Source organism: Quercus robur, chromosome 4 (genome assembly GCF_932294415.1).
Source record: "Quercus robur chromosome 4, dhQueRobu3.1, whole genome shotgun sequence".
Taxonomy (NCBI): domain Eukaryota; kingdom Viridiplantae; phylum Streptophyta; class Magnoliopsida; order Fagales; family Fagaceae; genus Quercus; species Quercus robur.
Window position 1 is genome coordinate 38,021,043 of NC_065537.1, and position 16,886 is coordinate 38,037,928.

Below are 16,886 nucleotides of genomic sequence, written 5' to 3' on the forward strand. Positions count from 1 at the left end.
GTTACATATTAAAATTCTTACGTAAATTTAATACTACGTATGATAATTTTTTTTTTTTTCTAATTTTTAATAAGATGGAACGTGTGGTGAGCTTTGTTGTGTGGTGATTTTTATTGAGTATATGTGTTGGATTATAATTTCAAATTCTAATTGAAATTTCTCTAAACTTTACCTATTAATATATATATATATATATATATATTTGTAATGATCTAACTTAATTACTTTTAATATTTCAAATTTGAACTTCATTGGGATTTGGTATTTTGTGTCAAATTTGCAATTACTTAGATTGTTCAACCCCAAAATTAATTTTAAATTGAACTCAAGTTTTCTCATTGGATTTGGAAATTGTTAGGCACCAAAATCTGACTCTTTAAATACTAAATTCCAACATGACAAAGCTAGTAGCTCACTTGGCAATTTGAATACAACGTAGAATTTGAGTGCCATGTGAATAAGTTGTGCCACATAGAATTGAGCACTCGAAAGAGATTCTCTTTCTTTGTTATACTTATTATTATATTAACCATTCAGATAATTCGGTATATGGTGAAGTAATTAGGTTAGTACCATAATTTTGTCATTATTTATTCATGTCACGAGTTGCGAATGACAAAATTATAAAACTATTATTATTACACTACTACTAATTGCTCATCATATGAATAAGTTGTGACTTTAATTTTGGTATTAGCATTTTTTGATTTTGTTTTTGACAGGGTATTAGCATTTTTGGTGGCGAGTACCACTTCTTTCTTTCTTCTCCTCTTTTTATATAAAAATAATAATAATAATAATAATAATACAGTTAGTTTAATCACCGAGTTGAACGTCACGCACTTTTAAGCCAAGAAATAGCGCGTTCTCTTTGATTAATGATGATCGTTTTCAAACACTTGTCAAAAGTCAATTTCACCCCTACGCTCTTCCTGTATTTACTGAACCTCACATACCCTGAGTCCCGTAATTAAACCCGGAAAGTAAACCATTTTTGTTAATCTCAAAACCCCGTACTGTAATACCGTACCAAATAACAACGTTCCGTATTCCTAAATCCTAAGTACAACTCAACAACATAAAAACCTTAAGCTCCAAGAAACATATCTAGATAGATAGAGAGACAAACACTTCAGTCTCAGAAAATGACGAGTGGTCCACAAAGTGAGCCTCGCTTGACGTCGTCGTTTTTGGTAGATAAGGTAGCTGACGCACTTCATTCTGGTCACCTCACTGACCCATCTGAGCTCTCCGATCTTTGCTTCTCTCTGGCCAGGTTTCTTCGCCACCTTTTGTTTTTTTCACATTCAAATCCCATAAATAAATTCTGGGTCTTGCCTATTTTTCCTGTTTGAATATTATTCCTAGCTAAGCTAAGCTCATTTTATAGTTGATTAAGATTTTCTCTTTTTGGCCCAAACTAAATATATCAATAATTTATAATATCTTTATTCTTTAACCTATTTATTATATATATATATATATATATATAAAATTGAATAATGCTAAAGATACAAACTATTTTACAAAAAATTTTATAAACTGCCGATACTGATGGGGGAGTGATTATTGATAAATGAAAAAAGTGATATTAATAATGGGTCTAAATGAAAACTAATTTGGCCACGACTGTAGTATTCCTCTATAAAATTTTAAAACAAATATTTTCTTTGAATAAGTCATGTATAATTATCTTTTAAATTATATTAATTATTGTTATTTTTCTTTAAACATGTTTTTTTAGACACAATAGGATTCCAAATGTAAATTGTTCTCTTCATGATAAGAGAAATATAATAATAACAATATTAAATTAAAGACTTTTTTTTTAATGAATGACAAAGTAGTACATGTCCCAAACTTTTAGTCTTAAAAATTTTAGTATTTTTTCATAGAAATGAGTTATACCTGTAACATTTTCACAACAAATTATAGGTGATTAATTGTCATTGGTTTTAATTTGAATCTATCATTGAAATTACATTTTTTCCTCATCAATAACAACCCAAAATAAATTGTCATTTAGGATTTATTATAAAAGTGTTGTGAAAATATTGTGAACATTTTATTTCTCTTTTTTTTAAGAGAAAAATTATATCCATACATTCACGGATCTTTATATCTCAAATTAAAATGTAAAAGAGTTAATTTTTGGAAAATAAAAGGAGTTTTTATTAAAGAGATTTACTTTTATATATTTTTGGATATTATAATATTTGTCAATGATCATTCTCTAGAATCCTGCCCCCCCCCCCCCCCCCAAAAAAAAAAAGGACAAAAATAATATATTTTTGGATATTATAATATTTGTCGATGATCATATTTTTGAATATGTTTTGCATATCTTTTGACCAAGAATTTTACAATTAAATTGATAGTTGTCAAGTTTCATGCTGAAGTTGTATGTTATTGCCTGTGTCTGTGACCAAAATAAAAACTAAAAAAAAAAAGGTTGCCATCCTAGGAACCTTGGCATCTTGACTTGAAGCAGATTCAAGGGAATTATCAACTTGTTTTTGTAGCACATGCATATGAACTCTGGTTTTATTTTAGTACACACTTTTTGGTTACATTAATATTATGGAAATGTCATATGACATTCTGGTTTTAGCTCTCTTATTTCTAGTAACTGCTAATTGTCTCAATTTACGTTTATAAACATGGCTTTTGGTTAAGCTTTCTTGACTAATGATTGATTCCAAAAATACAGAGGCATTGATCATGCAATTGCAAATAAGGAGGTTCTGCTAAAAGCAAAGGATTTGCCTGTGTTGGTTAAACAGGTAACTTGTTGCTTATGTGCATTTTTGCATGTTTCTGAGTTTGTGATGGCAACTCATTTCTATTCTTAATTGCATTTTATTCTGTGAGATTATGACACATTTGCTTGAAAATGAGCTTTTGAGGCTTGTTTTTAAGAGCTGACACACATAATAACACCATATGATTCAGAAACATCCCCACAATCACATCAATGATGGTTTTAAATGTTTTCCTATGGTAAAGGGTTCACAACACAATTCAAAATTGTTTCAAGGGCAGTGAGTTTACAATCGTAAACACATTGTTCTTTTCCATCAATAAAACTCTTATTATCTATAAAAAAAAAAACACAATTCAAAATTGTAGCTCTATTAATTAATCGGATCAATCTGGCCCTAAATTATGGGTTTGTCTTAAATCACATGAACGTTACTGGAAACTGAACACAGTACTTTGAACCATTAATTTTATTTATAGTTAAACTGATATTGGTTTCCTTTTTCCATTCTATCCCATCCCCTTATAATTTATCGCATGCAAATGCAGATCTTACAAGCATTTGCACATCATGTCATAATAATATTAATTCTTTTCGTTGACTGGTTCATCATGGTATATCAGATTCCTATAGGTTAATGCACATAAATGCATATCTTTCCAATTTTCACAAAGTTGCTTTCATTTTTTTTGTAATTTTTTCTTAATTCATCATGAGATATGTTAAGTGAATATGAAAACTGTTTGCAAGTTTTGCTACTGAAATTATATTTTGGAAGGAGCTATATTCTTTAATTCGTCTTATGCCATGTAGGTATATAAGTGCATTAGTGATTGCTCACTTCAAGCAGCTGCAATGACGCTTATGATTTCGGTCAAGGTATACACAGTCACTTGTATTGTTTAACCGGATCTGTTGTGGCTCATAGCAATTATCATCTTAAATTAATTGCTAAAGATTGACTGTTGATAGTAACACAATAATTTCTTTCTTAGTATTGTCAAGAAAGCTAAAACAGTGCATTGCCAAGTGAAGTTATGAAAAATATATGTGCTCCTTCAGAGAAATGTTGAGTACCCCTAGAAATTTGTTAAGTTTGGTACTTTGTGATGATTAATTAATCATGCATGCAACTTGTGTTGCTCCAAAAAAAAAAAAAACCTAACCATCAAAAGTGATAAGTACACTTACACAACTCACATCACAATAGTTGAACCCCCTTATTTATCTTATAGTATAAGAGGTCCAACTTTAGATTGTAGGGAATTGGCAGAACAGTGATTTTTTTCCCTGTTTCTTCTGAAATAGGTGGTGGTGTAAACAATCGCATAGTGCACTTTTATCAACTCACCATGCATGTTAGGCTCCTTTGGCCTTGTTTTCAATATGAGCTTTCTACAAAGCCACATTTCACAAGAACAAGGGCCACCATCTTCCTGTTTCTGAACCAATATATTCAACAATCCTTATATACTTTTGTTACTTTACCATTCTATCCTGTTATGAGAGGATTTGAAACTATAGAGGGAACATGTGAGTTTTCATTGGTACCTGGTGGTTATAACAAAAATAATAGGTTATTCATAAAACATTGAGAAACCTCTTGGTGTATTCAAATACTCACTTGAGGTTCTGTCCCAAAAAAAAAAAAAAAAATGGTAATTTGTACAAAGATTAATGCAAAAGGACAATTGTCTCAGTGTTGGGTGTCTGATTGGTTGCTAGTGCTTAGTCAAGAACCAAAGCGTGTAGTTAAGGACCTTGCCTTACCCACCTGTCAACTAGGATTATCTCCTTGTTTTGTGAAAGCCCTAAGCTACTGCACAAACATCTTTGAAGTACATGTTCTGAAACTGAGTCCAAGAATAGGTCAGAATGTTTGAGAGGAATCTGAATAATTTAACACTGGAGTTCTTATGATAATTTGGTTTTAAATTATCATCAATTATTCAAGGTAAAAAATTATATATCGAGTTAGAATATTTGCATTTAAGTCTATAATTCCTAGAAAATATTTTTCCATCTTGCAAAGAATTTCCAACTAATGCTTGATTTGATATATTGATGTCTGAGTTAGAATGCTTGTATGATTGGATGGTTTCAAATTGAAGATATAGTTGATCTTCTTACTTTGGCTGAGGAGGTTAGTAAAATTTATCTTTATTATTTTTGGTCCTTTCTGGTTGGATTAGTTGTTTTCTCTTCCTTTTTTTTTATCCTTCTTCTTTTTGGCTTTAATTTTTTGGACCTATCACTTACACATGTTTTTGTGCATATTTAGATAGGTAAAAATTTCAGTAATACTGAGGATATTAACATTGAACCAAGCTTTGCTCTCCCCAGTATTTCAAAAATCATTTCTAGGTATAAACTTCTCCATACTTTGCTCATCTGGCACAGTCTTCAGTGTTAAATTAATTCAGTTCTATATGGGATCCAAAATGTTGATCTGCTTATAAGCTGCTATACATCTGTACTTTTCGGGAAAGAAGTCAAATTCAATTCTACTCTAATTTTCTTCTTTATCTGAACTTGTTGACTTTTAGCCCAATTAAATGACTTCCTCAGTCTGGCCGATTCCAAGTAACATATTATTTGAATATTTATGGACCTGTTTAAAATAGAATTCGGTTGTAATGAGCTGAAGCCTGGTTCACCATTGTTATCAGCCAACTTACACAAGCCATGGTTATAGTCTAACTTCAAATTAAAGATTATTTAAGAATGAGGGTTCTTCACACACCCCCTCCCAACCAAAAGGACCTAGAAGTTCAAGGTTTACTTAAATAAAAACAATGAGACTTTTTTCCCCAGAATAGTTAGTGAGATATGTGGCACTTATGAATTTCTTCTGGGAACTGAGATTTTATTCTTTTAGATCTTAGTAGTTTATTGATATATTCTTCTTTCTTCGTGTATGTGTGTGCATATACAGATTCTATCCACGTATAAAGATGGGCCACATACTTGATTCACTTGAGGTTAAGGTAGGTTCTAAATATCAAGTAACACACATGCTCTTAACTCTAAAAACTTTCTTTTTAAATCTCTGACTTTCTACTTTTCCAAAATATTTTTGGTAGGCTGGGTACCGGACCATTTTCTCTGACTTCCATATCTTGAAGACTATGTTGGTTCCTATGCAAAATCAGATAGTAAGCATGTCCTTAATTAATTGTATATAATATGTATGAAATCCAATGTACTTTACTTACTGCCATAGCTCACCAGAAAAACATGGGATATTTGTAATTTGAATCAAAACCTGTGCTTTTGTATTTTCTTGATGTACCAGTTGTCTGAATTAAACGGAATTTTATTGTTCATTCATTATCGAGATTGCATCTTGACCTCTATTTTGTAGCCATTTTTCATATCCATTTCAACACACTGCTCATGCTCTGCTCATTATGAGCTTCTTACCTTCTTCTGTGGCTTCCAGTTATAATCCACTTTTACTTTAGCTATACATTTAATTGTGGCATTTTCTTTTGTGTCATAGTCTAGGTTCTGTATTACTTGCCATTTTTTTTTCATAACGGACAAATCTGTGTGACAATAGTTCCAGGTGGTTTGTAGCAGGGTCAAATATAAATGCTTGCTTCTTTTAGGAGAAAATGTATATTTATTTGGGAATATGCAATCAACCTATGTTAAACATTCTGATCACTTTCTCTCTGCTTTTTATTTTTAAATATATATCCATGGAAGGTTCAACTACTGTTCTTTCAAATAAATATATTTCTTTCTTTATTTTCTTTTAGGGTCTGTTTGTTGCTCAAATGGATAAGATGGACACGTCTTCTTGCATTATGACTCCACCTCAAGCAAAGTATGTGTGGTTTATCTTCTCCATTTTACTCCAAGGAATGAACTTGATTAGGATATTTCTTGTCTTCTGTAGCTTTCTGTTAAATGGTCAAGGAGTACAAGGAAGAATTAACATTTCCATGGTTTGTTTAGTTATACTTAAACTTGCAGTGATTTTTTGTTTTCTTTCAAATCTCATATTTAAAACGAAGATTGATGCTGTAAATTTTATTAATGGTGTAATGTCTTCCATGCCTGGATCAGGATACTGGACCACAGCTGCCAACAAATATTACTGCAATGCTCAAATATGGAATTAATCTTTTTCAAGCTGTTGGGCAGTTTAATGGTATGTCTGAACATAAGATTCCATGTCCAAGCATACCTATTTGTTTGAAAATCTTCTGTTAACATAGTGAGAATTTGAAATTTTATAGGTAATTATCTCATTGTTATAGCCTTCATGCATGTGATGTCATCAACTTCTGACATGCCAGTATTACAAGATTATGCTCAGCCTGTTCTTGCTTCACTTGATTCTGGTAAGACAAATGAATGGAAAAAGGACTATCCATATTGTTGGTTATCTTGTTTTGTGATGTTTGGAATTACTACATTTGTCTTTCTTTCTTGGATGTATGGACACAAACTAAGACGATATATTACTTATATTGAAAAATATTAGATTCTGAGATAATTGAGGGGCCATCGCGTGTTTCATTAAATTGCCCAATAAGGTACGACATTATACTATTCTTGCCTTTTGTTATTATTAATAATCACACACTCACTCAATGAGTACTAAACTCATGACCTTACCCTCCACTTTGCTAGCTTTACTTAAGCAATACACTGAGGGTTTCCTCAACGTCAAAACTTGGGTAGAATTGCATGATTGCATCACAGAAACCTCAATTGCATTTTGCTAAAAGCTTCAATCAACTTGTTCTCCATTAAATTAATTATATGAGTTACATCTTAGTTATTAAAATATAAAATCTAATAATGTAATAATTGTAAAATTGAATCTCTTGGTTTTTTGAACCCTTCCTTTTCCACCTTGTAAGCTTTTGAAAGATCACATTTTTCCACATTAGCATTATAATATATATTTTTGAATTTTTTTTTTTTTTTTTTTAAATTTCAGAGTTATAAAGAGTACTAAATTTTTTATATTAATTTATATCAATTAGAACCCACCATTCTATTGGACTAAAGCAACCCAACACTAACCAGTTCTGTTTAATTTGGTTTTTAATTTTCATAATTATAAAGTGTTAAATTGTTGTATTAGTGGAAACTAATTAAATTCACTATTTTACTAAAGCAACCAAAGACTATACAAATCTGATTGCCTTAAGTTTGATTTCTTTAAACAACTGATTGAAATTCATTTGGTCCTTTGTAAAAATTCTCTGATTTGACTTTTTGTTTCTTGATACTTATTATTTATATATGTATCATATATAAGTATTTCTTGTTGAATTTTTCAGTGCTTGACATGAGTTAATTAGTAGTATAATAGTAAAATGGATGAGTGTGATTTTTCTTAGGACTTCCTCTTGTTCTCTCATATTATCTCCTATGCCCTAGCTGATTGCATCTAGCAGCTTGCTGCTCAATTTAAGGAGCCGTCTGTTATTTGGATGACAATGTTGATAATCACTTAGATAAGACTACTGCTTTTTTGCTCTGGATAAACTGGAACATCCTTCTAATACTGCTATGTGAAATCAAGTCAAAGTTGCATTTTGTTGCATATGACATCCAAGGGATTGAGAAAGGGACTACTTGGTGGAGACACCATGTCCTGCTTGACATAAGGCACTCAATGTGCTGTTCTGTACTATTGATTGGGTCATAAATAAGTTTGTATCATCAACTGTTCCTTATTTCTGCTCTTCAGTGTCTGTGACAATGAGCCTCAAGTCATTGAATTAGGATCAAAACAAAAAATTTGACAATCATGTCAATTTTCATGGATCAAGTAGAAAGTGGAGGCTTTTTAATACATGGTTTATTTTCTCATGACAAGATTATTTATCAAATATATTTTCTGAACCCTGAAACCTCTTTTATCCTTGGTAAACCTTAGAAAAATTAGCCTTAACATTGGCTTGCTCAGACCCTGGCCTGATTGATTTCAGTTTTGTTTGGTTTGAACAGCCACAAGCGTATCAAGACTCCTGTGAAAGGACATCTCTGCAAGCATTATCAGGTGATGCTTCAATACATGAAATATTAGAAAAAAATATTGTTCTTGTCAAGTGCACTGGGACACAACCAGAAATAGGTTAGGTTTAAAACTTCTGGCTTAATTTTAATTTAAGATCAGGTTGAAGATGATACAACCTGAACCTGAATCTTCTTTTTATAAAGTCAACTAGAATTTCTTTTTTCTATTTGCAGTGTGATAATCAAAATCTTCCTGAACCTGAATATTCTTTTTATAAAGTCAACTAGAACTGCTTTTTCTTTTTTGCAGTGTGATAATCAAAACATCACCAGCAATAAGTTAAATAATTAATGAAATGATAATCAGTTGGATTTGATTGATTAGGTGTAAATTCTAGCCCAAATTCAACCTGATCTGCTCAATGTGTTGACCAATAAAACTCCATGAGATTGCTCTGCCTGGAAAAAAGCCAGGAACAGGGGGGGGGGGGGGGGGGGAAGTGAGGAGCTAGAGAGAGAGAGCACAAGTTTGCTGGTCTGATTCACAGTTTTGTAACTGAATCATCCTATACTTTTTTTTTTTTTTTTTTTTTTTTTAGAATCAAATCATCCTATATTAGTTGTTACTTCAGTTCTCAATGCTGGAATTGGCAGATTGCAGATTTTTGTTGCAATTCTAATATATAAAGCATAGGCTCTATGCTCTTGTGCACACTGTCACATCAAGACAATCATCCATGTCATACTAATAAAAGCAACAATTATCATCATTTATTTTGAATGAGCTTTGGAGTTGTAATACCTAACATACACTCTGCTCACCAATATAGCCAAGTTGCATGCGTCATAATTTTGTGTCATCTGTGTTGAACTTTGCAGGAGTGGCAACTGCAATTCCACCTACAACTGTGTTTCCAACCAATCTATATAGCTTGTTTAATTTCTATCCCTTCATTACCGCCAAAGAACCTTCAGTAATCTTCATGATTCTACCCTTTGATGAATTGGCTTAACCTAAATAATCTAGAAATTCCAAAAAACCTTAGCTCTTTTATTTATCCAAAAAAAAAAAAAAAAAAGCTTTCCATTTTTTGATCAGTAAAAAAACAAAGCTCATTCTAAGATATATAGAACATGTCTAATAACTCCAAGAACTCTCACAACTCCTTCAAACATCTTGATCGTCATAGTGCTAATCCCAATGATTAGGCTGGCAGCATCATTGCTCATAGGATCATACCTTCATTGCAAGGCCTTTACATGTTAAACCGTTCTTTTTTTTTATCAGTAAAATATGGTAAGAGCATATAGAATCCAAAATCCATGATTCATATAGAACAACATTACCTTGTGAGACCGAAAGTAAATTTGCATCAACCTTATGGTTATTTAACATTTCTTCAGTGATATTAGCTGATTCCGAGGAATTATTTTCATACTTCCTCTCCTCTAGGTGCAGTTTCAACTCTTTGCACTAATATTTTTAGTATCCTGTCCTATTGGAGTCCTTCCTCTTAACTTGCTTCTGTTGTGATTGTTCGACTTTGACTTTACAACAAGTCCATACGCCTGAGAATCATCACCATCTTTTTTCATCTTTACATGTGACAGCAAAGCACCAACCACCTCATTGAGTTCTAAAGTCCCCTTCCCCATATATCAACATAGTTACCAAATGATCAAAAGATGTAAGCCTAATAGAAGTGTTAGTTTGTCTTCCTCTTCAAGATTTACCCTAAAATTTGGTTAGTTTAGTGTTCAACATGTCATACACGTTGAAATGCTCCAACAATTTTGTATCTTCCTTCATCAAAAAACAATAAAATTTCTTCTTCATATACAACTTGTTTGTCTTTTTCTTTCTCATATGCAAACCTTATAATTTCTCTCACGTTCGTTCTTTTGTCTGTGCGTCTAGGATGTTGTGAATGACCTCATCACTTAGGTTAAAGGTTAAGAGAAATTTCATTGACCGTGTTCTCATCCATCCCTTCCAGTCTTTGTCAACTTTGTGTTTTTTTGCCTTACCGAGTAAGGCCCTATGAACTCCATGTTGGATTAGGAGATCCTTCAATCCACATTTGCTGAAGACAAAAATGTTCCCTTGCCACAAATCTTCTGTATCTCAGATTTAGTGCTTGTCATCTTTACTCTAACCAAGAGATTGAATCCTAAAATTGCTCTAATACCACATGTTGTGCAATAGCACTCCCAAGATTCTAATCAATAATAGTAGAGACAAAATAAATAAATAAACACACACAAAGAACAGGAGAATTCATGGGGTTTGACAATATGCCTACGTCATTGACAGGGAGAAGGTTCCAGACTAAAAATCCAAATTCCAAATACGTCATAGGTTGTCTCTCACAAAGCACATGCAGCTAGAGAACTTTTTTTTTTTTTTTCCTTCTATGCATCTACACACATCTATCAAGACTAAAGCCAAGCATGAATATAAGTGACAATGTCAGTTAGGGTAAAACATAAATCTAGAAAAAATGGTTTGATGGGGATTCCTTATTCTACACAAATTTGGTCAATATGACCAACCTTTATGTTGTGGCCATTCAAACCACGCATCATGTTAGCAGGAGATCTAGAGGCCTCATGCATCTAAGGAAATGTTGATATTCTTTTCTAGCTCTCTTGCTTCATACTTGCTTACTTTGTACCCTAGGTTTGAAAGCTCCAAAAGCTCCTTGTGTATTCATATGGTTAGTGTGGGGAGACTGGTGCAATTGGTCAAAATGTTCAACATTTGGAAAATGGCCTCCACTCTTTGCATCTGTAAATAGTCATTTGGGTTTCCATTTAATTGATGCAAATGCCATAGCCCCTAGATAAACTCATAGTTAACTTTATTCCTTTTCTTTCTTTAAATTTGAGCATTCCGGTTTTGTGCAAAATGCAGTGTTTCGATTATAATAATTTCATGGAGATGAACTCAAGAAGGCCGTCATGGCGTTGCCCTCATTGTAACCAGTCTGTATGTCACCCAGACATACGCATGTGCCAGGATATAGCTAAGGCAAGTTGTTTTTGTGTGTAATGTTTTCAATCAACAATATTATGACTTAAGTGAACCAATTTGCTTCTTGTTCAGATATTGCAAGAGGTTGCGGAGAATGTTGTTGATGTAATAATCTCGGCAGATGGATCCTGGATGGCTGTCTTGGAAAACGAGGACCATACTGAACAAACGGATCATGAGACACAAAGTTGTCAGCAAGAAAGACCTCAGCAGAGTGATTCTGATGGAATCTCATATGTTCCTGCTGAAGTTGCCGATCTTACCATGGAAGGGAACAATGCTGGCAATGCCATGCGTAAATCTGAAAGTATGAACAGGCAACATTTCGTGGATAATCCCCCATGTTCTTCTGTTTCTGGAAATCTTGAGCACTCAGAAGTCAATGCTTCAGATAGAGTGAACCAAAATGGTTCTACTCAAATAGAGGAACATAGTTTCTGCTGCCCCATGTCCCACACTGTTCATGACAATTTGTCAAGAACAACAATCCCTGATTCACAATTATTGCCTTCTGGTAGCAATGGAGTTCTCACAGCTCCAAGTAATCAGCAAAATGATAGAAGGGGTATGATATTTAAAAAATATTTTCCTTTTAAAAAAAAAATTATTTCTTCTTATAATGCGTCACTCATAATTATTGTGTAACCTAGGCCAATCAAGAACAAGAGATGACGAACCATTTGAAAGGAGTATTCGACGTAGACAATATAACACTAATGATGAAAGTAGAAGTCCATTAGTGAATATCTTGGCAAAAACTACGGTTAATGAAGATGGTACTGTTACCACCAATATAACTGAGCAACACATGCCTCTACAAGAATGCGACCTTCCTTTGTCCAATTCTGCTGCCCCACACGTTTCAGTAGGTGGCACTTCTACCTGGGCTGGCCATGTAACTGATGGCAATCCTCAATTATCTTGCACTTTAGCAGTTTCACCTGTTGCAACAGATGTTGTATCTCCTCTTCTGAATCAAGAATCTGTGCATGTACACAGTTTTCCTGTACCTCTCTCATCACGACAAAGCCAACTTTTAAGACGCAGTAACTTGCAGTCTTGGCAATTTGGCTTTGGAAGTCCAATTGTCAACAATGAATGTGGGAGTTTCCCATCTATGGCTATAAATGTAGGTGGAACTTCTACTTCAACTCCAACTCAGGGCCTCACAGCCCAGGGTCAGGTGCCCACTTCATTTGAACAAAGAGCTTTAAATTCATTAACACCCAGTGGTACCATTTCTTTTAATTATCAGAGCACTCCTTTTATGGTACCTAATATGAGTGGATATCATGCATTTTGTGGGGGCAATGATAGAGGTCAGCAACTACTCAGGCAACTTGTGAATTCTATACCAGTCTCAGACATGGCTTCGTCTTCCATGCAAAATCATTCATTCACACAGGTTTATTTGATCTTACTTTGTTTTGTAGCTATAGCCTCTCTTTTTCCTAGTAAGCTTGATGCATCCGCATATAAATAGATATAATCATCATCATATATTGCTTAACTTGATGCGTAAGCTAGATTAGATATGTTGTTCTATGGTGTGTTCCTATTACATTGATTTTTGCAGATAAAAATATTTAATGTGATTTTATCTATTATTTCAATTATAAGGATCATTTTTTGGGCTAAGCTTTTCAATATGGGATTTAGATATTAAAGAAAAGAGGTTTTCATGTGCATAAATGAAACTGTGAAGGAGACCCTTTTCTTTCCCCTCATTCCATCTTGGAAATCAGTTGACCAAAGAGGAAGAGTGTATACGTCTATTTAATTATTTTTCTTCTGACATCATTTTTCGTCCTCTTCACTCTTTTTTTTTTTTTTTTTTTTTAAATTACAGAACTGGAATGTTAATAGGAACCATTACATTTCTGGTCAAGCAGTCCAACAGGCTGGCAGTTTTCCTGCTCAAGGACTTGGTGCACATCACATTTCTTCCACATCCTCCTTTGGGCATCAAAATCCACACCAATCTAGAGCTCCCTGCTTGAGGATGACTTCAGCTATGACCCAGCCTCAAAATATTGTCCATCCATCTATTCATGAACAAGCTGTTCAGTTTCAGCAAGGAGGTGTCAATAACACACAAACTCAGCTGAGGGCTGCTGCTCCACCAATGGCCCAGATGTCAAGAACAGCACCATTCGTACCAGTTCAACTCCAGCCATCTAGAACAGGTTCATCATTGTCTCATTTAATGGCTTCTGAGCGGTTTAGGACAGCTAAAGAGCCGAGAGGGAGAGTGGATGAGACAACACAGCCGGTCTTGTGTGGTGATGGCTCAGCAACAGTGGCATCAGTAGATAACTGGCAGCCCTCAGGCAGAATGAGGGGAAGCCTCAGAGGCGATGCTTATGCTGCTGCTCTTAGACAATTCATGCTTAGTTCAACCCAGTGTGCTCAAGTTTCCCAAACCTCATCTGGGTTGATGACTACCCCTCATGGTCCATTGCCAATGCAAGACCTCGTCCCAAGTAGCATCAATGCTCAAATTAATCCACCGGTACAAACTCACCAAAGGCCTGGAGGTGCAACTAGTTGGTCAAGCAGTTGATCTGCTTTACTTATATCTCTAGGGATGCTAATCGTCATCATTTGAGTCGGGGTTACACTCTTCTCAAATTTTTGGGATATGCATGATAATTTGCCGAGGTGCATCCTGTAACCATCTTGTGCAGTTACATGCTATTGTTTTGAGATGTTACACGAGTATATTTTGTGGAGTTGTCTTACAGAATTCGAGGGTACTTTTAATTGTATAGTGGTTATCCAATATGCATGAAGAGTTTTTTTTTTTTTTTTTTTTTTCCTGGAATCATTGAACTAGATTTGAAAATTTTGAGGGGAGAAAATCAAAGGCAAGAGTATTAAAAAGTTACTAGAATGAAGCAATTGTAATATGTCATGTTTGGATAGAATGGAATAGGGGGCTTGTGGAAAAGGTTTAGAAGAATGGTGGCATATTAACATGATTGTTACTTCAATGCCCCCAACACCCCCCCCCCCCCCCCCCCCAAAAAAAAAAAAAAGCAAAAACAAAAAATGAAATAAATTAGACTTAGCAGCCAACATTCACGATAACTCACTTTATCGACACTGACTCGGTGGTAGTCCTTTCTTTCTTTGGTGGCTCCACTTACTTATCAGTTATTTTAATCCAACCTTTAAGTCACCTTCTTTGGAATTCAACTACAAGGTCACAACTCATTTGATCTCATACTCAATGAGTTATGTTTGATTACTTGATGTGGTGGTTTGCTCTTATACCAAATGTTAGAAATCTATGGAGCAAATTCACCCTTGAAAATTGACTTGCAAAAGGAGGGTGCTTAAGAGCTTATAAACACATAGCTAAGCTTATAATTAATCATTGTTAGACACTATTATTATAAGAGTGTGGCTCCATCCAATGATTTAAATTTGTATGGATCGAGGTGTATCCCATACACTGCCTTGATAAAAATCAATTCGAATAAAGCTATAGCCCTTTTGAAAAGTTGGTACCTTTTATTACAAGCACTTGCCTAGTACCTCACTTGCATTTGCCTAGTGCCTCACTTACTGGGATTAGGATCAAGTGGGTGCAATTACTCCATTCCCTCTCACAAAATTTTTTTACCCCTCACTTTTTAACTCTTTCTCAATTTTTTTATTCATTGGTTGAAATTGAAAGTTGTTTTTTTCAACTCTCAATCTCAATCTCAATCATTGAGAGCTATTATATAAGGTGCAATATCCTCTCAATCCTACTCATAGTTACTGCTCCAACAATGTTGTCTGGCGCAAAGTTTACAAAAGGGATGTCCTAAAAAATATGGTCCTCTTATGAAATCTGATGAACAAAATATTAATGGCTTTCCTAACTTACCACTAATTGTATCTGAAAAATTAGTACCCCTCTTTCATTAGAGTTTAAATAAAACTAGTATTATGCATGTGCATTGAAACTATACTAATAATTTGTGAGTCATTTTAAAATTTTTTAAAAAAAATTACTTAATGTAAATTAACTATCTTAATGTGCCACATGACCAAAAAAAATAAATAAATAAGAGAAGATATTTTAGTTCCTTTCTTGAGTAACTTCATTATCATCTCCACATATTTTAATTGGTAAAAATAAATAAATTGAAAATTTGAAATTTTAGTAAAAATGATTAAATCCACATAATAATAATAATAGTTTAACCAAAATTATTTATATCACCCTGTTCTTGTTTAATTTTTTTTTTCTTTTTTGTTGAATTTGATTAAGATTTCTTTCATGAGTTACATCTTTAGTTGATGTACTCAAAATTTTATCCTTTATCATCATATTGTAGACATTTGATTTTGCACCCATAATTTAATCAAGAAATATAGCTAGAATGACCATTCATACACTTGAAAAAAAAAATTTTTAATTTTTTAAAAAAAAATCATAGTTGCATTACATGCATTAATTCATTCATTGCATAACATAAGAATAATCTTGAGATTCTAACGATCGCGACAGTATGCCCGATTTCCAAATCGGACCGTCGGATTGAAAGATATCATGAGATCAAGTTTTCACGATCTGCATGCATTTTGTTTGGGTGGAACCAATTACGCATGATTAATTTAAATTAATTCTGATTGGTTAGACAATTAAAATTAATTAAATAATTTTGTGATTGGTTCTTAGTTAGTGTCAAAAATAGACTTGCTTGGATGGGAATAAAGTGGATAATCAGATAACAATGAAATTATGGATAATCAAGATTTTTTGGGATATTTATTTACAAGATAATCATCACTTTAGAGACTTGAATATCTAGAATAGGGGTTTAATTTTTAGAATTCGGATTAAAAATGTGTCTAAGTACAATTCCCGGCTCAAAAATCCTCAAAAAAAGGAGTCCAAAATGGACCAAAATTCAAACGCAGGTCTGGCACCCAATTTAACCTTACCATTTTCAAACGAGGACTCTTGGATTGAGATAAACCTTACCATTTTCAATTTATTAGAGATAAGGACACGTCCCAATTCATATCTGATCATTCAGCTAATGTTTCGAAGTATTCTCACCTCTATAAATAGAGGATACCTCTCAAAATTCAGCACACTCTTTTACA

At 33.5% G+C, this 16,886-nt stretch overlaps 1 protein-coding gene across 3 annotated transcripts; it reads left to right on the forward strand.

Annotated features, from left to right (window-relative positions):
• Positions 1-1,061: 1,061 nt before the first annotated feature.
• LOC126721449 (E4 SUMO-protein ligase PIAL2-like) lies at positions 1,062-14,669 on the forward strand. Of its 3 annotated transcripts, XM_050424482.1 has the most exons (18): positions 1,063-1,276; positions 2,711-2,783; positions 3,575-3,640; positions 4,839-4,904; positions 5,043-5,125; positions 5,697-5,748; positions 5,845-5,916; positions 6,526-6,593; positions 6,666-6,714; positions 6,836-6,920; positions 7,009-7,113; positions 7,257-7,308; positions 8,738-8,789; positions 11,661-11,777; positions 11,853-12,133; positions 12,191-12,345; positions 12,431-13,185; positions 13,630-14,669. In XM_050424482.1, exons 1-18 carry the CDS (start codon positions 1,146-1,148, stop codon positions 14,341-14,343), a joined length of 2,976 nt encoding a protein of 991 aa, XP_050280439.1. In that variant the 5' UTR covers positions 1,063-1,145; the 3' UTR covers positions 14,344-14,669. The 3 variants fall into 3 exon arrangements, with proteins under 3 accessions (XP_050280438.1, XP_050280439.1, XP_050280440.1); XM_050424481.1 differs by having other exon boundaries at positions 1,062-1,276; positions 11,853-12,345; XM_050424483.1 differs by lacking the exons at positions 1,063-1,276; positions 2,711-2,783; positions 5,043-5,125 and having other exon boundaries at positions 3,573-3,640; positions 11,853-12,345; positions 13,630-14,668.
• The last annotated feature ends 2,217 nt before the right edge of the window (positions 14,670-16,886 follow it).